At 35.1% G+C, this 25,502-nt stretch overlaps 1 protein-coding gene across 3 annotated transcripts in view; it reads left to right on the forward strand.

Moving 5' to 3' along the window:
- Positions 1 to 438: 438 nt before the first annotated feature.
- ATF7IP (activating transcription factor 7 interacting protein) overlaps positions 439 to 25,502 on the forward strand; it is a 127,758-nt gene continuing 102,694 nt past the window's right edge. For 2 of the 3 annotated variants that reach the window (XM_089920342.1, XM_022577641.2), the window contains exon 1: positions 439 to 586. Coding sequence is in view for 1 of the 3 variants with exons in the window: in XM_022577640.3 (XP_022433348.1) it covers positions 17,797 to 17,813 (17 nt within the window). In the remaining 2 variants the exon portion in view is untranslated. Of the gene's footprint in view, positions 587 to 14,303; positions 17,814 to 25,502 lie in introns of those variants that run through there. The other variant, XM_022577640.3, reaches the window with a different exon arrangement.

Genomic DNA, 25,502 nt, shown 5'->3' on the forward strand with positions numbered 1-25,502 from the left:
AACGATAAACAACCTAACATACTCCAGCCTTTTTCGAAAATCCTTACCTCAGCTCTTTAACTTTCACCTAACTATTTCCTTCCTTCCTTCCTTCCTTCCTCCCTTCCTCCCTTCCTTCCTTCCTGAGGCTCATAGAGGGCGCTCACAAAGCGCTACTCACTGGTTGGGCAAGGCTCCACTCAAAAAACACACCTCACTGCAACTGAAAGGCGCAGCGCCACCACCTCAGACTTCCTTCTCTTTTCCACGGCAGGAGGCGGGGCCAATTTTTCTCATTCAAATAAAAAACCAGAAGATTTGCATGGGGAACGGCCAGTCCGTGAGCCCATTGGCTAAAAGCATGGTGGGCGTGACCAATATTACGACCGCCGAGCCCCGCCTACGATAATTTGCATAACGGCCCCGGCGCGTGCAAGGGAGAAGCGGGTTTGTTTTTGAATCTGCGGAGGCGGCGGCGGCGGCGGCAGCGGCGGCGGCGCGGCGACTGGAGCGCGCGAGACTGAGGCTGCAGCGGAGGGGACGGAGGCGCGGGACGGCTCTGTAGGAAGGAATTTGGTTCCCCCTCCCTCCTCTCCCACCTCGAAAGGTATATGTGAGTCCCAGGGTCTATTATAACCACATTTTGTTAAATTATTATTGTATTTCTTTAGAGTCAAGACCGCATTATGGCGACTGCGGGAGCTGTGTTTGCGCCTGCGCGGTTGCGGAGCTGCGGGCGGGCGCTGCATGGGAGCACGTGATCTTGCGGGGTCGGGCTCTAGCTGCAGTTGTGCAGCTGGCGGGGCGGTGGCTGCGCAAGCGCAATATTCATTTTCAAGATCTAATGTTCTTGTTGGACGCCATTCGGGTTCTAGATTTAATTTTCCTCATTCTTGAGGGGTTTCGTTTTGTTACGCTCGAATTCCTATATTTTAAATGGAAAACATTTCTCTTATGTTGTATTCCCGTACCGACCTCAAACTCCTTTCTTGTATTTCTCCGATTCTCTGAGAAGCTGTGGACTTAATTTTGTGTAAAAATGATTGTCCCCTTGTGGTTCTCGATTTTTATTTCACTTTAAGGGTATTGCTGGATTCAAGTTTATATTTAGGGAGCGGAAGATCAGCACCTAGTGGTGTTCTCACGGGAAGTGCAATTATTTGAACTGCATATTTGCAAATACATTTTTAACCCTATCTTTACCAGTTCTGTTGGAATGTTTTCAAACTAGAAACAATTTGAGTTTTGGAAAAATGAGGGGGAGGGGGCATTGGAAGAATCTGTATAATGTCATTTAAAAAGAAATCTCAATCTCCTTGGGTATTTATTTTTTAAAAAAATATTTGATCCTCAGTCGGTGAAGTTTTAATTTAATCAGTGTGTGCCTCTGATCTTGCTTGCATTTGAGTTTTACATTTTTTCTGTCTCTGATCACTTGTCCATTACTGCTTCAGTTAGATTATTTTTGGTACCTTGACTTTTAAAATTAATCATTTCCTTACCATTTTGTTTGTAATGATATATAAAGTATAGTACTTAAACTTGGTAAATTTTTCTGATAAAGAATTCTACAAAGAACTCCCAACTACACTGAGGCCTTTATGAGGAAATTGTGAATTATTGATAAATCAGTTGATTAAAAAAAAACAAACTGCCATATATACATGTGTGTAAGATACAATTGTGTTAGATTTTTAAAAATTGTATGTTCCTGGTTTTAGTTTCTTAAAGTAGTTATAAGTATGTTACTGATTATTTTACTTTAAAATGGTAGTGTCACTATATTTAAATCTTATATAAACCTCTGGGAGAAGTTTTATACGATTTGATATAATTCTACCATTGTGTAAATTATTTCTTACTGGGCTGAAAACTTGTAAATGGTTGTCATAAATTTCATCTGTGGTTTGTATACACAACAGTTGTTTTCTTGGTTGGTTATGTAACTCTGAGTTTAAGTCAGTCACTTGTCAGATGAAGAAGTGGCTATTGCTTTATAATCTTGGTTGGTTTAGGGACTTTATTGCCTACAAGAACGGTTAAGTATCAAATAGATGTAATTGAAGGGAGTACTTTTGGTTGGTGGAGTTTTAAAAAATGACATCACAAAGGAGATAGAATGAAGTGATGGGAATAATTCTTTTTTTCTCAACAGAAAATTTGTTGATATAATTTTTGAACCCCTGAAGTCTTCTACAGAGAAATATATTTAGAGGGCAGTTGTGTAATCTTTTCCCTTTTATGCTTCCAGGGTAATTACCCAGCACACCGCCTCCACCCTCCAGACATTATTTCAGGTGTTGTAGAGTTGGAAATACATTGTATTTTCTGTATCTACGTCTATGTCTGTGTGTATGTGTTAGGTTAAGAAAAGAACTTTGATCATAGGGCATGGTTCATTCTGCACTTCCAAAAAAGTGAAATATTTTGGTTTATATATTTAAGCTTATGTTTTCATTTGCATATACAAATGATTGCCTCTTAGGTTAATGTGGAAGATCATAAGAGGCACTTGAAACACTGAAGAACATAATGTACTATGTAAATATGTATTGGTAGGACAGTTTTGCTGTTACATTTGTTAGAAAGGCAAATATAGTTCTATAAATTTAAAACTAAGATTAATGAATTGTCTGAACATCTACTGTTTGTTCATTGGTACTCTATCAATAACAAGCATGTTGTGGAATTTCAGTTAATATTAAGACTAGGTTACCGGATGAATACCAAGTTACTGGGAGTCATTTAAAATCTTTTTCACTATAGCACATTTGGAAAGTATTGAAAATTAATTAGAAATAAACACTTTTTTGGTGATTTTTGTGACATTTCCATTTATTGATTGATCAGTTAGTTTATCATTTGGATCATAATTTCATTCCTGCCCTTTTAACTTAGTATTTTATTGTGGATATTTATCCATTTCATTATTCTTTTGAAATTTTTTTTTAATGATTACATAATAGTTATTTTGTGAAAAATCCCAAATAATCAAATGTTCTTGAAATATATTTTTAAATGGCTATGTAATATTGGTGTCTTTAATAAGAATGTACTGTGACTTACTAAATCTTTCTTTCCTTATTGAACATTTTGTTGCCCATTTCTCTATTATAAATAAAGCTGCAGTGAACATCCTTGTACATGAGTCATGATCTACATCTCAATATTTTTTTGAAATTACTGTTACAAAGGACTTTTAAAGTAATTTACAAAACTGATAAAAACTTAGTTTTATTGAAAAGCATTTCCTATACCACCATCAATTTGGTGGTTAGCATTTTTTCTGATAACTAGTGAAATTGAACTTTTAAATATTTAATATATATGCAACTTTCTCATTTTTTGTGACTTTGCTGTTTGAGGTTATTTTGTGTATCTTTTTCTGTGGTAAATGTTAATGTCTTCCTGAGTGCACATATGTGCTTTTTTTTTTTCTGGGGAAAGAGTTACAGTTTTATCAGCTTCTCACAAGAATATGTAATGTAAAATCTAAAAGCAGGTTAACAACCCTGGAACTGGGCCTTGTTTATATAGCAGTACTGCATTGTCTTATTTGCTGTAGTGCTATAGACTATATAAATATATGAAGGGGCAGTAGATATCATTCCTTTTCACAATTTTCTAAGCTAATTTTCCCTCCTTTTGTACATACATTTGGCAAAGTTTAAAAACCAACTATTTGAAGTTTTGTTTAGAATTGCATAAAACCTAAATTAGGGTATGTTTACATCTTTATACTGTTAGTTTTTTTTTTAAATTCAAGAATATGATGCATTTTCTGTAGATCCCACAAAAATGTATTGTTTTTAGGAACTCTGAGAAAAATTGTGGTACTGTTACTTTCTATTAAGGTGTTATCTTACTGGTTTCCTATAATGGTATAATGTTAATAGGGATGACATGGTAGAGGATATAGGACAACATTTCCAGTTTTAATCTGCTTTAGAATATAGCATCATGAAAATAGTGCAAGTATGAAGTTAGAAATGAGAAAAATAGGTTGCCAGGATAGTGTTCTACAGTATTTGAAAACAGAATTTTTCTTGTGTATTTAACGTAGACCTTTTTTTTTTTTCCCAAATTTATTTATTTAATTTATTTTTGGCTGTGTTGGGTCTTCGTTGCTGTGTGTGGGCTTTCTCTAGTTGCGGCGATTGGGGGCTACTCTTCATTGTGGTGCACAGGCTTCTCATTGTGGTGGCTTCTCTTTTTGCATAGCATGGGCTCGGCGCATGGGCTTCAGTAGCTGTAGCATGCAGGCTCAGTAGTTGTGGCTTGCTGGCTCTAGAGTGCAGGCTCAGTAGTTGTGGTGCATGGGCTTAGTTGCTTCGTGGAATGTGGGATCTTCCTGGACCAGGGCTCGAACCCGTGTCCCTTGCATTGGCAGGTGGATTCTTTTTTTTTAACATCTTGATTGGAGTATAATTGCTTTACAATGTTGTGTTGGTTTTTGCTTTATAACAAATTGAATCAGCTACACATATACATATATCCCCATATCTCCTCCTTCTTGCGTCTCCCTCCCACCCTCCCTATCCCACCCCTCTAGGTGGTCACAAAGCACTGAGTTGATCTCTGTGTGCTACGTGGCTGCTTCCCACTAGCTATCTGTTTTACATTTGGTAGTGTATATATGTCCATGCCTCTCTCTCACTTTGTCACAGCTTACCCTTCCCCCTCCCCATGTCCTCAAGTCCATTCTCTATGCCTGTGTCTTTATTCCTGTCCTGCCCCTACGTTCTTCAGAACCATTTTTTTTTAGACTCCATATATATGTGTTAGCATACGGTATTTGTTTTTCTCTTTCCGACTTACTTCACTCTGTATGACAGTCTCTGGGTCCATCCACCTCACTACAGATAACTCAATTGCATTTATTTTGATGGCTGAGTAATATTCCATTGTATATCTGTGCCACATTTTCTTTATCCATGCATCTGTTGATGGACACTTAGGTTGCTTCCATGTCCTGACAATTGTAAATAGAGCTGCTGAACATTGTGGTACATGACTCTTTTTGAATTATGGTTTTCTCAGGGTATATGCCCAGTAGTGGGATTGCTGGGTCGTGTGGTAGTTCTATTTTTAGTTTTTTAAGGAACCTCCATACTGTTCTCCATAGTGGCTGTATCAATTTACATTCCCACCAACAGTGCAAGAGGGTTCCCTTTTCTTCACACCCTCTCCAGTGTTTATTGTTTGTAGATTTTTTGATGATGGCCATTCTGACTGGTGTGAGATGATATCTCATTGTAGTTTTGATTTGCATTTCTCTAATGATTAGTGATGTTGAGCATTCTTTCATGTGTTTGTTGGAAATCTGTATATCTTCTTTGGAGAAATGTGTATTTAGGTCTTCTGGCAGGTGGATTCTTAACCACTGTGCCACTAGGGAAGCCCGACCTTTTTTTTTTTTAAACAGAGAAAATTTGAAAAGTTATCTGATTCATTTTTTGGCCAGTGTGGAGCCTAATAAATAATATATAATTGAGGTAAAAAATTTTCATTTTAGTCTCTTTCGGTAACATTAAATATTCCTCTCCTAAGGATGTTTCCCTAAGTATTAGTATACATTCATTCTCTATTAAATCTATTCTTTGTGCTGATTGCAGTGAAAAGTATAATCTTGATTGATAGTGTATTTTAGTTGTAATCCTACTTTTTAAAAATTATTTTTATATTAGGTACAGGAAAGAATGTCAGATTATTGTAAAAATATTTTTGTTGAATATAGTTAAACTTGAAAAATTGGTGGTTGCATGTAAAGAAGAAATCAAGGAAGTTAAAGATAGAAATCAAATGGTAAAATATTATTGGCTTTATAAAAATAACTCTAGGAAATAGGTAGAAATTGTGTTAAGATATTATTGGCTTTTCTTCAGCATTTTCTTTCTAATGAAAAAATTTTGTCTTTGGATATTTTTCAAGCAAATCCACTTATAGCAGTTTGCATTTTTTAATTTTTTTGTGTATGACCTTTGCCCTTACCTGAGAACTTTTCATACTTCTGATGTATTGTGGTATCAGTGTTTTCAGAGTATAATAATTAGGGACAGGAGAAATGCTACTAGAAAAATGCATATTGATAGGGGCAAGAAGAGATGGCTGGCATCTTGATAGAGAAGAGCTGTCAGATTCCAAGTGTTAGAACAAGAATTAAAAAACTTAGTTTTGAGGTTACTTAATTTGGGAATTGTTATTCTTAAAGACACATTATTTATAGCACGTTCATTATGGTAATAGATGATCTTATTATGATTCTGAATTATAGGAATATTTAATTATGCTAAATTTGTTCAAGAAGACAAAGAGGTGTATGATTTGGTTTAGAAAGATTTCTATTATACTTTTTGTTTTTAAGTTTTGAGGTATATGGAAAATTCATACATTATCATACCAGGTTTTTCAAAGGAGTCACATGTAGAAAGAAGTTTGAGAGTAAAGTTCTTGCTTTTGAGTTCCTAACAGCTGTAGGGCATTATAAATAAAAATAAGGCGATATTTTAACAGTAGATTACAAAAAATATCAAGTAGCTCTGGGGAGCATTGTCCTTGTTAGTTTCTTATAGTATCTAGAAACTACCTATCCATTAGTGGAGCTTCTTTTTTTAAAAATCCTTGCCCATTTGATCTTGTTATGTTCTTTAGAGAGTCCAAGACTAAAAATTACTTCTCAATGTTCTTAGATTGTCATGCAATCTGCAGAGGAATTCAGTGATTTTTTTCTGTTATTTTACTTTTTTCAAAACAGAAGTGAATTCCACAAAATTAAACTGTTTATATATGCTTCAAGTTGTATGGTGGAATCCATCTTGTATTGGAGACACTATGATTGCTGGGCAGCATTTCCAGTTTTTTAAGTGCTGCAAAGTGAGAAAACCAGGGCGCTAGTGTTTATTTATACAGTGTGAACATTTTCAGTTTTGAATTTTGATCTTTGGGTTTTTGAGTCTTTAAGAGAATGACCCGGGCATCTCCTTGGTCACCTTCCAAAAAATGTGGCAGGCCTAAGGGTACAGTTGATACTATCTTCCTGAGAGTCTTTATAATTGGACCTATGTAAACATGAATGTCTGGGAAATGAAGATGACCTTTACCATCAGAAATATTAACTTTACCATCAGAAATATTCACTTATTCATGTCTGCAATTTTTCATTGTTTAGAATATTATTAAGAATTTTGTGTTACTTTTTGTTATACAAAATAACAATTATCAGTTATAGTTCTAGTAACTAGGAATAACTAGATATATTCCCTTTAGTTTGGGAGAGAGACCCCTTTTTATGATGATGATGTGAGGTAGTAGTGTTATTATGTCAAACCGTATAATCCTTTCTCCCTTTCTTTGTTGTTTGTGTAGCCCTGTGTTACTTTGGGAACTATTGTCTTGGTAGGTACCCAGGAATTATGTGTATGGCACTTTTACATTCTAATAAGGAACTTGAATTGTATGTTGGAATAGTGGTTCTGAGAACTGACAGGGCTGTAAAAGGATCTCTCCTTGAGCCAGTAATTGTCCAAGATGATGTCTTCCATTTTGTGGAAAGGTAAACTTAGAAGGTAGGAAGAGTTTCTGCTGTTCTGAGGACCAGGAGCAAAAGAAAAAGATTTTGGTGAAACAATAACGAATGACTTGACTGCTTCAGCTCATTTGCAACTAAGACTTGCCAGCTTAGGAGTGTACCTGACCTGTTACCATTATTAGATTAAATGTCTCAAGAGAAGGAAGAAATGGGGAAGAGTATGGAAAAGAGACTGTTTTTGAACTTCTTTTATTTCCTTTTAGGTAGTCAATGTCAGGAGCTGATTGGATTACAGTAAAGGCTAAACTGCTCTGAGACACTCTGTTACTGTTAAGGATGATGTTTATTTCTCTTGTGTAATAATACAGAGGAAAACTCTTCAGGTTTGTAAGTGGCTTTGGCTTAATGTATGGTTTCCATATGTTGAACATGGTTTCTGGGTTGAACATGGCTGCTTTCACCAGCCAGGGGCAAGGGAGAAAGAACAATGGGAGTGCACGCTCATTGTTTTGAGAGCCTCATCTGGAAGTAGTACTATCATTTAGATTCATGTGTTATGGGTGAGAATTTAATCACTGGAACATACTTAGCTGGGAAATGTAGTATCTGGCTGGACAACCATGTGTTCAGCTAAAATTAGAAAATTTTATAAAAGAAGGAGAGAAATGGGTATTAGAGAACAGTTAGCCTTTTCTGCTACTAGAGGCAGCTGGAGAAGTGGTCTCTAATTAATTCATAATTTGATATTGAAAACTGGTTTTCTGTTTTAAGAATTAGATCCAGTTGTAACTATATATCTTCCTTTAAAATGGAATTTTGAGAGCTTTGTAATCATGATTCCTGACAGATTGTAGTTACTATAAATATTTACCTTATTAGGCAGAGTTTTTCCTCTTTCTGCTTGCTTTTGAAAACATTAAATCATGATTAGTTTTGCAAGAATTCAGTGTACTATCTTTGAATCTTGCCAGTTAACTTACTTTAAAAGGATGAAGGACTGTAGGTAAACTCTGACAATTGTTTGAACTGCTTCTTTTAGTTTCAAAGTTGAGTTTATGATTTCTCAAGATGGAAAATGTGATTTTTGAGGGCCTTGTAATATACACAGGTAAAAACTAACTGTGGTCATAAATTCTTTGCTTACAAGTAAAACTTATCTGATAAGTAAGTAATAAGTAACTAATTAAAAACAGCTCTTTGTAGATGATAAGTGTAACACAATAGATATCTGTGTAAGGCACAGAAAGTGGGACTCTGTTGGGGGGAGGTCAAGGAAAACTTAGAAGAGTTGTATTTAAAAAATTAAAAAAAAAATTATTTATTTATTTGGCTGCACTGGGTCTCTGTTGCGGCACGTGGGATCTTCAGTTGCGGCATGTGGGATCTAGTTCCCTGACCAGGGATCAAACCTGGACCCCCGGCATTGGGAGCTTAGAGTCTTACCACTGGACCACCAGGGAAATCCCAGAAGAGTTGTATTTTAAAAGAAGAATTACAAGGATATTCTTAGTAAAGGGAATAAAGAGGGTATTCAAAATCTCAGAGGTGGGAAAGAAAGTATTACGTTTAGGAGAACATATTCTGATATAAATCCTTGATTTTTGTAAATAAAAAATCATTGATGCCATGGTGCCTACATAATGTACCTAATAAAGGATATTGTTATCCTCAGCTGGAAGTTCTCTAATTTCTCTTTTTACTTTGTATCTCTTTTAAAGGCATTTATTCCTTTCAACTTTTATGTTTATAGTTATTTGTGTAGTACTTTATAAGCTTCCTGCAGTTAGGAATTTTATCTTACCGATGTATCTGGCAAATGTCGCATTTTAAGGACAAACCCTTTCTAATTAGGTATAATAAGACTGCTAATAAAAGTATAAAATTGCGTTCCACAATACCTACCTTAATATTCAATAAATATTTGCTTATTGAAAGAATAGAACCCCTTTGTTTTAGGTGCAAAAAAAAAAAGGGTAAGATGTTCTAGCTCCTTTCATTTAATGCATGATAATCTACACGTCAGAACTTTTAGTTGTTGTTGTTTTAAAATAATTAACCATGAAGTTTACTTAAGCAAGCATCCACTGGGTAAATTGTCAAAAGATTTGACAGGTACTTTGCATCTGGAAAATTATAAATAGTAAAATAACTTGGAAAAAATTCCTCAATCCCATTCATTAAGAAATAGAAAAAATTTAAAAAACACCATTGCTTACCTATTAATAAGAAGTTTCTAAAATATAGTTCTGAAGGACATATGTATGAAATTAATAAGGGTTTGATGAAAAGATGGAATGACATAATTATTTTGAGTTGTGTAATTCTCTTCTCCATCAAACGTATTTTAAGTGATATAATCGTTGGCAGATTAAAAATATGCAAGCAAATTGACAGAAGAAAAAGAAAGAACAAAAGAGAAGACAAAGAATTTTCCTAAAACCAGTTAGTAATATCATGAAGTGGAAAGTATAGTAATTTTGTATTGGAACCTGGCCAATTTGTGTTTCCCAGCAGTATTTCTTACATATAAAATGGTGATACCACCTACCTGGTAGGCTTATTTTGAGAGATTAAATGAGATTAATTATATAAAATGTTAGCATTTGTTCCTGACACACTTTTCATCTCTGACTTCAACCAATTGATGAATCTATTAGTAAGACATGAATATTTACTAAGAGGCAGCTACGTGAAGCTTTAGGGAGCCCTGCAGTACAAGGAGATATATGGAAAATGACAGTATTCTTCCTTACTGGAGTTAGAACTTATATACATTTAAAAAGCAACTTAGAAAAGTAGGTTTAATCATGCCCCTTACTAGTAGGAAAAATATGAATTTAGAAACGTAGTTTATTTGCAAAGGTTTGTGAGAGAGTCCAGCTTTAGGACTTATTCGTTAAATTAAAACAAAAACAAAAAACACCACCAGAGTATTTAAGAATAAAAACCCCTCAAAGATTACTAAGTCTCTGAGCCTCATCATGGTGAAAAAGCAGCCATTTTCTCACATTAATTATTTATCTGCAAGGTTTGTCATAATTCTTCAGACTGTCATTATTGCCAAAGTTAGAGATGAAGTCATTTATTTTGGGAGCTAGATCCACATAGAATTATCCTGTTTTCTTTTTGTAATTTTAGGGTGCAGGGTGATCCCTCACCCCTTTTTTACCCTTCAGCTATGGAACTTGCTGGGCATGCTCACTTAAAATTGAGGCAAAACAAAGTGTCAGTTTTCTTCCATAACCCTTCCCGTGGCCAAGTTTCTGCCCCTTAAGGTACAGATTTGATCATATAAGTTTGTTTAATAATTTTCTGATTCTTTATTTCGATGTTTTGTTTGACTCATTTTTTGAACTAATGACGTATTGTTAAGCATAGAAAGGCTTCTCTTTGTCTGCTTAACAAAACTATGTCCATTTGATATAAGAGTTAAGTTCTATCTAGTTTTATAAAGCATAATAATTTACTTATTTATTTGCTTGATTACAAGATTAGGAACCAAGAGCCATTTAATTTATCTCAATGAAATTTTGCCTGCATTACTTAAAACTGTATGGTATCATGGTTCTCTAAGAGTCCCACATTTGTCAGTGTTCCTTGTCTGTCAGGAAGTGATATTCTTTATTCCTCTTAAAGCTGGGAATCCATAAGTTATGAAAGAGATACTGTATTGATTTCCTGTGAAGACCTAGAAGGCATCATTTCTACATTTGAGATGCAGTCCTTGTTCCCTGTCATAGCTAATTAAAAGAGATTTGTTTTTAAACGTTGCATTTTTCTGTGGTCATGGTTACAAATTTGATTTATCCATTTTATTCTGAAAGGAAGGAAAACAGATTCTCATTGAAACTATGTAAGTGGGTTCATAAAAAGTAGAGAGACTCAGTTATGATACTTTATACAAGATTTAATCATTCTTCTAAGTAGTTTTTAAACAAGGCCAATCAATATATTCAGTATTTTTTTATAGAATTGTTCTTAAAATATTCTCATAGATTATTAACTTAAAACCTGTAGTAAGGTCTTTCATAGGATATTCTGCCGCCCCCCCCCCCCGGAATTCTGAGGGTATTGGATCAAGATACTATTTAAATTACTATTTATACAAAATATATCTTAAATTGAGGGTTAAAGGTAGATTAAGAAGAAAGTATTTTTCTTATATGACCATTAAAAAGAAAATGTTAACCACAATTAAATCATTTCATTTAGTCCTAAATAATTCTTATCCTCCTGATCTAGAGTTAAGTAATCTACTTACACAAAGTTGTCTGCCCTGAACTATAACAGAATTATGGAAATCATGACTCATTCTCTTGATACAGTTATGACAGAGGTCCATCCGTGAAGGTAATTTTATACCAGGATGCCTGTATCCATGAATCTCATCCATGTAATAGTAATAGTTGAGATGATTTGGTACAATCCTTTACTAAGGATTTTTTAATGTTTATTTAGAAGACACTTTTTGTCCGCCTCAGGTACAGTGGCAGCAAGGATCATGACTCATTTTTGTTTCTTGATTTTCATTTTTCCAGGCTAGCCTACTTGCTTTCTATATCTGGTATACCGCTTTCATCCTTAGAATTTTATTCACCATTGTGGGGATTTCTCTCACCCCTCTTCTGTGTAGGACCTTTGTTTTCCATGTGCTATGTCTTTTTATTGACTTATTCTGTCATTAGGGGGAGTGGACCACATTCTCTAGTAGCTTTTTGAGAAAGAATATATAGGAGATATGTTCTTTGAGACTTATGTGTGTCTGAAAATTGTCATTTTATATTTTAATGCTTGATTGATAGTTTGGCTAGGTATACAAAGCTAGGTTGGAAATCATTTTTCTTTAGAATTTTAAAGGCACTGCTCCATTAGCTTTTTGCTTCTGTTACTAGTGAGAAATCTGAAGCCGTGCTTATTTTTGACTTTTTCCCTCAATGGAAGCATGTAGAATCTGTTATTAGTTTCCAGGTGTTCCGAAATTTCACTTTAATTCCTTCATATGGATCTATTTATTATTGTTTGCTGGAATTCATCAGGCCCTTTCAATTTAGCAGCTGTTGCCTTTCAGTCCTGGAATTTTTCTTAAATGATTTCATTGGTGATATTCTCTGCCATTCTATCATTCCAATGTGAATTTTTGGATGGATACTCAAATTTTCTTCTCTCTCTTGTTTACAGCTTTGTCGTTTTGCTCAGGTAGTTTTTTTTTTTTTTTTTCGCGGTACGCGGGCCTCTCACTGTTGTGGCCTCTCCCGTTGCGGAGCACAGGCTCCGGACGTGCAGGCTTAGCGGCCATGGCTCATGGGCCTAGCCACTCTGCAGCATGTGGGATCTTCCCGGACCGGGGCACGAACCCGTGTCCCCTGCATCGGCAGGCGGACTCTCAACCACTGCGCCACCAGGGAAGCCCTCAGGTAGATTTCTTATCATCAGGTCCTTTTATTGAGTTTTTCATTTTTTACTATCATATTCCTAGTTTCTGTTTTGTAATCCTTGCCTGTAGTATTCTATTCTTGACAAATGAATGCAGCATCTTTTGATATATATAGATATTAATTTATTTTTGAAGTTTTCTCCCTGTGTAGTCTGTTGCTTTGTGTTTTTTTTTTATTTCTGTCTTCCATCTTAGACTCTTAGACTTTTCTTAGTTGCCTTTCTCTTCCTTGCCTGACTGTATATAATATGTTGTGGAAGAGTAAAAAGTTGATTAGCATATCTAAATTTGTCAGTTTTGGACTTCATTATAGAGGCTGATCTGGGTGGGCTGTTTTTGGAGAGCTCCCAAGACCTTAAGGCCTTGTGTCTTGTGCTTGTTAACTACCCTCAGAGAGTAGTCTTACATTTTCATACATAGTAAGGATCGGATTGCTAGCATTCTGGGAGATTAATGGAGGAAGAGGATTGGATTCTCTTCAGTGAGTACTCAGTCCGTCTTTTTGGTATGCTACTCTCATTTTTAACTGTGGATATTGTTTTCAGACCTCTGCTAGGATTGGGGAGAGCAGGCATTCAGTGGAATGTGATGAGGGACATTTAGGGTATCTTACTGCTTCACAAACAGCTTTCACTGGTATTCTCTTTTTTAGTCATACAATCCTACTATTTGCTCCCTTCACCCCAATTTCCAAAGTGCTTAGTTCTTCTAGTTTCTATGTCTTTTGAAGTTTCTGCCATGTAAATCAAACTGGTTCTTAATTTATCCCCAATGCAGCTTAGAATATAGTGTTTTGGGAACTGCTGACTTAGTTACCAGTGGTTCTGCTTATTTTCCAGCTCTGCAAATCATGTAGCTATTGTCCCTTTTACTTTTCTCTTTGTTCTTGAGGATTTATGCCTTCAAAAAATACCTCCACTGTAGTTTTAGTGGGATTTGAGGGAGTGAAGTTAGGTGTTTTCAGTTTATCATCTTAGTAACCTTCTAATGTTCCTTTTCTCTTTATATATATATATATATATAAAATGTTGATAGTAACTTGTGTAATTAAAGTGTATTAACTAATGAAAAGTGTATTTACTTTCTACTTAATACACTGAAACCATTTATTTAGGTTCCATGGAATTTTCAATATTCTGCATGTACAAAGTTTTTTTTCTCTTTTTTAAAAAATTTATTTATTTATTTATTTATTTTTGGTTGCATTGGGTCTTCGTTGCTGAGCGCAGGCTTTCTCAAGTTGCTCCAAGTGGGGGCTACTCTTTGTTGTGTGCGGGCTTCTCACTGTGGTGGTTTCTCTCCTTGTGGAGCACGGGCTCTAGGGCACGTGGACTTCAGCAGTTGTGGCTCGCAGGCTCAGTAGTTGTGGTGCCTGGCCTTAGTTGCTCTGTGGCATGTGGGATCTTCCCGGACCAGGGCTCAAACCCATGTTCCCTGCATTGGCAGGCGGGTTCTTAACCACTGCGCCACCAGGGAAGCCCCAGAGTTTTCTAATAGTGTGATATATGATATATAAAAAGTGTAGTAGTTGACTAAACTTAATTCTCCTATAGTTCTTTTTCATTACTACTTGTGTGACCCCTGGCAAATGATTACATTCTCTGGTCGTGAAAAATTTGAGATTATAGCACTGTTATTTTACATGGTCATTGTAAGAGTGAAATGAAAAAATTATATGAAAAGGGCTAGTTTTATTTAGGAAGAGGTAAAACATTGAGTAATCATGGAGATGTTTACCTTACATTAGAAATGCCTTCCAAATGTGTTTGCTTTCACAAATAAGCAATGATTGGGTTTACTGACTAACCCTTCCAAAAACAAATTTCTTTTAATCTATGACATTATATAATCAAGCTGTACTCTTTCTTAGTAATGTTAAAAACTTTTTAAAGTAAATAATATATTTCTATAATTTTTATAGACATTTTTCAGACTTTATTCTAACACATATTAGCTCCTATTGTAGTGCCTCTAAAAACACTTTAAAAACTGAAAAATGCCCTGCAAAAGGTATTTTTTTCCACGTTGGGTTTTGAAGTACAGAGCTGTTTAGGTCAAGACTAAAAACTTAGCTGACTTCTTCTTCTTGCTGGAAAGTAAGAGTTGAGATCCTAAAAATGAAGGTTCCTAAGGATGTAGAATTTTCGGAGATTTTTGTGGTAGAAATGCAAACACAGGGAATTACTTTCAACTCACCATCTATTGAGCAAATAAATACTCTTTCACACTATGAAAGTGAGTGGAAAGTGAATTAAGTTGTTTCTGTCCTTTAAGAACTCATATATAAAGATATAAATAATGAAATATGCTAAGTGTAATGGTGGTATATATAAAAGACCTTTAGAGAGCAAGTACACCTGGTTTGTGGGTTGGGCATAGTAAGGGGAAAGGAGAGCAAGGAAGAGATTGTCAGTGATAAGATAATTTAGGTTGAATCATGAGTAGGGTTTATTGGGTGAACCGGGATAGTCTCTTTGGGATAAAGAGTGAATGAAACATTGGCAGTGACACCGCTTACCTGACTAACAGCCTAACCGTTATTCTTTCCTAAGCTGTTTCCGTGATGCACAGAAACAGAACCAGCGTGGGAAGGGACAGACAAAGCTCCAGTAGGCTTGGGGTGAGTGTAGTCTAGGATGTATCTTAGCTATCAGCACTTCCGTGAAGTTATTTAATTTCTGAGCATGTTTCCTCGATCACGAATTGGAGATAAAACCTATCTTGTAGGGTTAATGTGAGAATTAGTTTAAACAATGTGTATAAAAACGTATATGAAGGCTTGATTTACATTAATGGACTTCCCTACTCCTTTGTCTTCTAAAGCCCCTTGCATGAAATAGGCAATCATTATATTGATTTGACTTACGTGCCTTGGGATAATAGAGAGGATATAGTAAATTAGTAGTAAAATGATTGTAGTGGCTGAAGGAGGATTGGTATAAGGAGGGAACTTAGATTATGTCTCTTATTGTGAAGTCTAAATTGGGTGAAAAGGTAGATCTCATAGCCAATAGCCAGCATCTTAGCTTGCCCGGGAAAGCTTAGACTGAGAAAAAAGTATTTAGTATTTACATTGGAAGGTGTCTGGCGAGACGGGGGAGGCTGAGGGAGGTGTGGGGAGCATCACACGTTTGAAGGTATATTACATAATTTAAACCTTTGTGGAACAGGCTTCCGAAAGAATCTGCTTTTTGAATATCACCTGCTCTGCATCAGGCAGCTCTAAATGTTTTGGTTGGTTGTCTCTCCGTTAACCTTAGCCACATTCTAGTGCTCCAGTAATGTCTATCCTGTTCGAATCTTTCCCAGTTTACCTCTTGCTTTTAACAAATAGATTCAAGCCACCCTCAGAGAATCCATTATATTTTTGAAAAATTAATATGGCTTAGATCAACTATAAACTTTTTTTCCCCTCATACAGTACTTAAAGCAGTTTACGTTATCTGGTTTACCTCAGGGAGAATAAATAAAGACTTGAAAAGCTGAGTATTTTTTTTTTAACTTTTATTATGGAAAAATGTCAAATATATACAGAAATAGAATGAAATAATGAGCTCCATGTGCCCATCACTCAGCTTGAACAATCATCAATTTATGGGGCCAATCTCCGTTTTGCTATACCCCTACCACCCCCTTACACCCTTAATGTGTTTTAATAAATACCTACATCTAGTGGTGGATAGAGACAAAATAGCACAAGGCAGCTAAATTTTAGGATGGTAAACCAAGTAAGACAAAAGGAAAAGATGGATTTCCTAGCTGATGTGAGCTATCAAGCAAACAGGTTCTTTCTGTGCTTTTGTCCTTCTCTTGATGGTTGGTTACTGTTAAAACAAATTTGTCTTCTTAATACACCCACTTTCAGACTGAATTTTACTCTTTTGTTCTTCCTATTTGTTTTTTCCCCCGGGGGTGTCTACATTCTTTATTTTATTTGCTTTTCACCCATGTCAGAATGTTGGGAGGTCTGAGCCGTGGCATGAAATTTAATTTGCCCTGGGACCAACCACTCACCTGGAGATGTCTTTGTGACCATCTGGACTACAGAAGAGAAGAAATTGTTTTTTATCTTTATGGCAGATTACTCAAAATAAGCTTTGTTGCCACTATAGCTCTAATGTCTCTAGTCTTCCCCAGCAGTTATTTAAAATTATTGTCAAGATTCAATAATTTGATTGCAAGCTTTAACCATTCGGCTAGATTTGAGCACTTTGGGGCTTAGATTCTGTGGGAAAAACCTTTAATTAGCCTTCTATAAATGGAAATTGATTATCAGGATTTAAACAACTTAACTTTCTAGAAATTATAAAAATTGGCACTCTTTTCATGTAAAAAGTACTATAAAAGAGTAAAAAAAAAAAAAAGGACCTTGAGCATAGTTTGACTTTTTTTTTTTTCTGGACTGAAATGGAGGCTTTCTTTCAAGCAAATTCCCTGATGTTTGCTGTGTGTGATTTGGCTCTATCTCTGTAACTGCTAATATGTGGCATGGACTTCAAGCTGTCTGGGATCAGGATGTGCCCAAACTCTGTATTGCAAGTCGGGATTCACAGGCATTATGTTACAAAACTGGCTTGCTGCCTTCTCTGTTTGCTGTGTTGTGAGTAGCTGCATTGTTTGTTGCAGTATATGCATTAGCTGTTGTCAGTGTTCAGTTTCCTGCAGGCTGACAAAGTGGGAGGGGCTTTGTTTGATACATAGCTGAGTTTCCACTGTGTGAGTTCTTGAGTGCACACTGGAGCCATCTTAATTACACTTTAGTGCAACTGAGACAGTGCAGCTGTCTCAAAATGGCTGCTAACCTAGTCTTTGTAGCTGCTTAGGCAGCTACTATGCCACTGAGGAGATTTGTCACATGCATCAGGACCAGAGGTAAGAACCACATTACTCTTTATCTCTGAACATTTTAATTAAAAAACATTTGAATTTTACTAAGTTTATATAGGAAGGCGAACTAAGAGCTTGCTTGCTAAGAAGTTGAAATGTTTGCTGATAGAACATTGAAGCCTCTGTTATGGAAACAGTACATAGGATGGTGAGGTCAAAGGTTAAATTCCTGTAATTTCTCACCGTCTTATGTTCTGACATTGCCAGAACAATTGATCACCACAGTAGTGCTTTTCTGGCCCTGATTAACTTAATGTTCCTTTTATGTTGGATATTTTAGTTTGCTTGATATTTATTTGTAGAAATTAAAAACAATATATTATCTCAGTAGATTTTTTTAAAAAGAAGCCATAAGTAAGCCGTGTTTTGCATGAAGATTGTGATTTTTCTGGGGGTGTGTGTGTGTGTGTGTGTGTGTGTGTGTTTTGGAGGTATTGTTTGATAGCTTTTTGGGAAGAATGTTAATTCTCTGGATGTAAATCACAGTTACAAAAATAAATTTTTAACATTGTTAGATTTTTTTTTTTTTTTTTTTTAACTGGGTTTCATTTCTTTCTGATTATGCTGCCTCCTCCCAGCCATCCAATTCTTTCACATTTTTGATGGGGCTAACTTTTCATCCTAACTATTTTTTGCTTAAATTGGCATTCAGATTCAGATTTTGAATTTAGAAATAATTCACATCTTCTAGGTCTGGATACCCTTTTTCTTTGTATCTAATGTATGCTTATACAACAGGGCTGAAGTAAATCTCGGTTTTTTAGTTAAGTGATATGAACTGTTGATGTCCACCTTATCTTAGTTAAAATCTGTGATATATTTAAAAGTAATGACTCAATAATTTTGTAAATTTAGTTTCAAAATTTTCAAAAAGCTTTCTTAACATTGTTCTGAAGTATCAATAGAAAAGTTTATTGAGATATTGTAAGTCCATAGTGACCCAGAAAGTAGGAGAATGAAATTTTTAGTCACATATTATTTCAGATAGCAGAACAGTTAGTTATAATTAAAGCACTGATGTTTGAATCGCAGTACTTAATAAAATTTTTTCTAAATAGTATTGTGCATTCCTCTAGCTTTGTCAATAGAGTATTATGAATATATCCCTGACTAATATGACATAGAACAGTAAGTTTTGATCTTTCTAAATACAGAAACTTTTAAAAGACAGCAACTTTTTGCACCTTAAATTCTTATGAAGGACCCCAGAATATTAAAGGGATATATGTATGGTATTTTATTATTGTGTAATTATTTTATAATGTAAAATTATAACATTTACTTATTAATTTTCTTAATAAAATGAGAACAATTAGGCTGTTACGATGAAAATAAAGGTTTGAAACCAGATCATGTATGACAATTATGATCTTATTATTAGTGTCAGGATCTAGGTCACTTAATTGTAGACATCCAGGCGCTAAGGGACTATGGAATTCAGTTTGAGAAGTATTCTAGAACATATATTCTTCATGTTCTTTTTTGACTTACAAATTTTCATGAAGGTAGTATATAAGTTCTATATTTACATGATTTAACAGTTTAAAATTGCTGCCTTGCCCCAAAATTGTGTTTTTACTTGTTCTTATTTTAAAATTCTTTTAGCAACATTATTGTTTTTCCTAAGTTAATCAGTATTTATTTGTTCAGTGGCCTAAAATGTTTTTGGAATAATTAGCTCAGTTTTATCAACAGCTGTAGTATGCTTATTTTACTTCCATTAACTTATTACTTTGTGACATTGTTAGGACTATTTTATGTGATATAATGGATTCTCATAATCTGAACATTTCTTTATGTAAATGTATATAGGAGCTTGCTCCTGAAAGGGAAAAAGAATGACAAATCCAATATATGTGAGAGGTTCTATCCATCGTGCATTTCACTTCAGTAAGGTTGTGCCCTAGAGTGAGTGTGACATAGGAAAGTGAATGTGCTGTGACTCTAATCACTCTTATTTTTTTTTGCCTCTCATAGTATGAACAGCTCACTGGATTTCAAAAATTGCATACCATGTAAACCAGCTACTTGGTTTGATATTCTTTATTGCTGGAGAGAAACTGGCCAGGTTGAAATTATTGAGCAATTTATGTTAACCTTCAGAGTAGGACCTCAGGGAAATTTTAATGATCCATTCTTCTTGCCTTCTATTGTGGACTGTAATATTTACATCCACCCTCCCCTCCACAAGATGAATCCACTGATTATTACTTATACATGGGGAAACACCAACAGTCTGTGGTTACTCAGGATGTTATTGCTAATTCTTTCAGTGCCATGTTGCATTTTTGCAACTATAAACATAAACTAGACCTCACTGGGATTATTACTTTTGGGGTTGGTGACAGTTTTCAAATTTTCTATGCTGAATTCCAGGTTAGCTATTACGCTGAATAATTGAGGGCATAATAAATCTGGGTGCTGGGTAATTGAGGTGTTATGTTATTATTTTGTCACTTCTTGTCCTCCCCATTTGTTTACCCTTTTTCACAAGCCATTTCACTAGCATAAACCTTTAAGAGAAATGTTGAGGTAGTGAAAAGAACACTGACCAAGAGTTCAAATCAAAATTTGAATTCTGTTTTTGCTACCCTTTTCTTATATTGGCCAACTCATTCCATTTTCTGACTCTCATTTCCTTATGTACAAAATGGAGGAAAAAAATCCTATCTATTTGGCAAGGATATGTTGATGATTAGTTTATATAATGTTTCTGAATAGTACCAGGAAATACTCTACAAATATCTGGCATGCTAATTTTCCAGTAGTATTTGAATGCTCTTCAGTTTCTTTGCTTCTCAGATGTCATATAATTTATCAAATGTGATTGGATCAGGGAATGTGGTATGTTTAGAAAGAATGGGAAATTTCTCATAGAACTCATGCTCAGAAGCAAGAAGTAGCAAGAAGCAGAACTCATGCTTAGAAGCAAGAAGTAATTACCAAGCATCCACTTGGTAATTGATATATTCATGTTTGCACTCCTGGGTTCTACTCTGTTAAATAAATTAGCCATCCTTTGCTGTATGTGGGTAGTGGCAGATGTGTTTATTAAGTAAAGCCAATATAGAATGTTGTCATTACAGAATCAGAGTAGGAGAAATGTTTCAGTTCTAGTCTGGCTGAGTAGTCCAAATATGCAGTGAGAAAATAACTTCTCTAAAGGGATGATGTGAATTTAGGGCCTAGAGTTTTATATGTTTCAGTACAAATGAGAATCTTTACAGTATAGTTCTCTTTCACTGGCCACAAACTGGCAGCCAGCAGACTTCTTTGGTCCTTTAACCACTGCCGTATTCCTCTAGTTAACATTTAAAGTTGTCAGATTTTACACAAAAATCTGCATGTCTCATCTTTCAGAAAATAGAATATTGGGCAGTGCTAGAAATGTATTTTTGCTTGAGAAAAATAACCTACAGTTGAGTAGCTACTGTCTCCTCCAGATAGGGCCTACTCCACACAGCTGGTCCTCTTCATTGATTCTGGGCCCCTGAGAGCTGTTCCTTTTCAATCCCTATTCTACTTACTTGACAGATTGTTGGCAACCTTTAATATCTAAAATACAGCTTCTCATCCAGAAGAAAGTAAACATAAGTAAAATCTAACCTACTTCACTTGGTAGGAGAGATAGCATATATAAAGTCAGCTTACTCTTTAGAGGATATGGCACATTGCTAACGTTTTTCTTGTCCTGATTTTTATATTAGAGTACCATTGGTGGCTGATTGAAGGAGATCCAGTGACATCAGGAAAAACTGACAATTGGTTGAAAGTGAGGCGATTAAAAAAATACAAACTAGAAACATACAAGTTCCTTGAGGTCTTTTAATGTGATAATAAATTCTCATTTCTTTACATGTTATCACTATTAAAGACATCACTATTTGTTGACTTGATGTTCTTAGTGATGATATTGAATAAAAAATGTTAAATTATATTCAAGATGTGCAGTTTCCTGAACAGGTAAATGAAATGAGCTTTATAAAAGATTTTTGCCTAAATTGATTGAGCTAAGAAATTTTAGCACTTAAAATGAGTAAGTTCCTAAAAGAAAGTGTTCTTAACTGCACTAGACTAGATAATTTCAGAGGCTGTTATTTTTGTTAAAATTTCACTTCTGTTTACAAAACATTGACCATCTCAACTATGTGAAGACTACCTTCATGATCTGTGAAACGTTGGCGGTGTATAATAATGATCTGATTTAAATTTGAATTCCACATTTTCCAGAGTAAAAGCCAGCTTCTTAGCATTCATGTAATACCATGACATAGGTAACTCTAGGGAAGTGCTAAAAGAAATTTACTCATTTTTGGAAAATGGCTTTCAAATTAGAGAGAAAGCTTTAGCAAAAATTGAAAAACCGGTCAACTTGCATAGGAAACACTGATGGGCTCCCCTGTTTTCCACTTCTTACACTCCCGAAAGAGAAAGTGATTTGGGAGAAAGCTTAAAGTTTATTCAAAGAAGGGATTTTTAATAAATTGCTCAGGTTAGAACTTTCACTAAGTGTTCTCATTAGTAATTTGTAACAGTCTGTTATTGGACATTAATGTGTGAATATGGAGATGATGAAAATAGTGCTTATTGACTCAACGAATCTTTGAGTTTAATGAAGGAGGGAGTTTTCTTTGAGTTTAATGAAGGGGGGAGTTTAACACCGGAGAAAAGAGTTGCTTCTGCATCTTCCTGAGGGCTTCTACCTTCCCTGCTGAAGTAAACCAGGCACTGCTGCCCAGTGGAGTCATCTGACTGGTGTTTCTTTTGCTGACATACAAGTATCATCGCATGCACAGTGGCAAGTATTAGTATAGAAGTGATAGTTCTGGTGCTGCTAGTGAGTAGTTGTATAGTTTGGATAAATTATTTAAGCTCTTACTGCCATTCTGTGACCATTAAACAAGGGAGGTGGTTAGACTACAGGGAAGAACACGAACTTTGGAGTCAAGGTGAATTCATGTTCTTCCACTCACTAGTTAGAAGTTTATATGAAAAGCGTATAATAGTGCTCAAAGTATAATGGCTATTTACAGTAAGTGCTCAATAGGTCTTATGCATTATTTTTTAATGGGATGAGGCTAGTTGCTTATTTTCAGAACTTTAGCTTTCTTATCTTTAAAATGGGAATAAAGTACCATACAGAGTTGATACTGGGATTTAAATGGGCATAACAAAGTACCTAGTGTATGTGTGATACAAATTAAGTGTGAGTAAGATTGGTTATTTTTCCTCACAAGGTTTCCTCCAGCACAGATTTTTTTTTCTCTGTTTCTTTTTTCAATCATTATGAAATTGGGGGGGAAATCTGGGGTACTGGATACTTTAGAAAAGGATCTTTAGGGAGAGGGGATTGTTAGGGACCTGGCTGATAATACAGTAAAAATGCCTGAGAGCAAGGTGTTTAAATCTCAAATTGAAGACTTTAAAGAACCTAAAGGGGACAAAACAAGCATTCTTATTTGTGCTAGGGCAGCATGATAGAGTGAGAACAAAAATGGACTGTGAATTGATCAATTGATTCAACAAATTTAACAAATATTTATTATGCCCCTGTTATTTGCCAGACACTGTTTTGATTGCAGGCACACAATATCCCTTGCCCTCAAGGAGTGTACATTGGGGCAGGGAAAAAAGGAAGAGAGAAGTAAACATGAGATGCTTAACATGCTGAGAGATTGAGAATGCCGGGGGTAGGATGGGATAAGTAGTGCCTAGGTGAGCCCTACTCAGAATGTGTTCTGTGGATCAGTTCAAGGTCAGTTCTCATCAGTTCATCTGTTCCTGGTTCTCCATTAGATAACTGAAATTAAGAGTGTCTAGGAAAAAAAAAAGTGTCTAGAAATTTCACATCAGTCTAATAAAATAATTTTATATCAGATCAAATAAGAAAAAGGCTTAATTTATATGCCTTTTTTCCCCAAATAATTCATTTTCATTGTATTTTACAAGAATATTGGTATGTAATGGATTGGAAATAAAACATTGGGTCTTTACCATTGTTAGTTTGAGAAACGCTCAGCTAGATTGGTAACTTCCATTGTTGGCACTTAAGCAGAGGCTGTAGAGGATTTGAGCTTCTTATGATTAATTCATTGTGAGGGGATTGTTTAACTTATTTGACTTTCAAAAACAGTATCTAAATACTTGTTATTAACATTATATTTTCTGATGGACTAAAGGATTTTAGGTCCTTTGATTTTAAAGTACTTTTACTCAAATAGTTGGGTGTATAAAGTAGAAAGAGAGAAGGAGGAAGCAAAATTAAAAATGGAAGGAATACAATACTTAGATGATTTCCAACTCTGAGATTTTATGATCAATTGTTGTTTTGGTATAAGACCTTTCCTCCCACAAAGTGTTGCTTATACAGGGTCTACTATGTGAAGTTACACCATCTTATTATGCATTTGTCCCTGTACCTTCATCTGCCGCTGGTGGGGGCACAGATCCTAAGAAGAGAGTATAGTTGTTTGAGGAAATCTACTACTGCTTATCAAAGATAATGTGGGTAACATTTAAGATTATCCACATATTAGAAGTCCACCAATTCCTGTTGATATGTAATTTTATCATTCCCCTATCTAGGGCCTTATTATCCTTACTGTGTAATCGGAAATCTACTACTGCTTATCAAAGATAATGTGGGTAACATTTAAGATTATCCACATATAAGAAGTCCACCAATTCCTGTTGATATGTAACTTTATCATTCCCCTATCTAGGGCCTTATTATCCTTACTGTGTAATAGGGATAATTTAAGACCTATGTTTTAAGACAGCTGAAAATAAGATTAAAAAATAAGGAACATATTTTGGATAACCCAAGTTAGCGTATTAAATACTTTTCATTTTATTACCATTTTAGATGTGGCACTAAACTAGTTTCGCATTTATTATTTGAAAATGAAATTTAATATATTTAAACTCAATAAAGTAGTGGAAAAATAGAAGTGGAGGTATAGAACTATTTATTAGTAGGTCATAAAGTAACTATAAAAAAATTTTAAACAGAGGACTTTCATAGATAATGATTCAACTCTTGCCCAGTCAGATCTGGCCAATTAAAACAATACACAAATGATTTAGGTTCAAAAAAGAATATACCACACAAAATATGTTCTTGTGTAGATATTTGTAATATAACATGCCTGAGTTTTGATATTCAGTGCATGCTTTAGTAGTATTAACTAGTGGTAAATATGTTGAATTATTTAAACATCACAACAGTGATACCTGAAGATGTATTGTCCTGTTATATTTGGTGAAACATAAAGCAATTTGGTTCTAAGAACACATCTATTTAATGATCATTTACTATTTTAGTGATTAGTTAAATTTGAAAGGCAGCTGTAGAGTAGAATGAGGACAGCTTTTAGCTAATATGAATTATAGTTTATATTTTTAATGATTGTTAAAAATAGCGGTCATTGGATTTATGTAATTATAGTGGCCCATGCCACAAATAAACTAAGGCTTTTGAATATCTCTGGGGGTTAAAAATATTTTTGGTGGGGTGGAGGTGGGATTTCAGTTATATAAGAACTACAAGTTGATTTTTTCTTATTACCTGGATTTTAATCATATTAATAAATAGATAACTAGATATATTCTAGAACCAGTCAGTGCCTGTTGGGGAACGAATGGGGGAGGGTTTACTCAGCAGTATTCTTCTCT

Source organism: Delphinapterus leucas, chromosome 11, assembly GCF_059928025.1.
Source record: "Delphinapterus leucas isolate spDelLeu-1000000601 "Yukka" chromosome 11, BTC_Dleu_Yukka2, whole genome shotgun sequence".
Classification (NCBI taxonomy): Eukaryota; Metazoa; Chordata; class Mammalia; order Artiodactyla; family Monodontidae; genus Delphinapterus; species Delphinapterus leucas.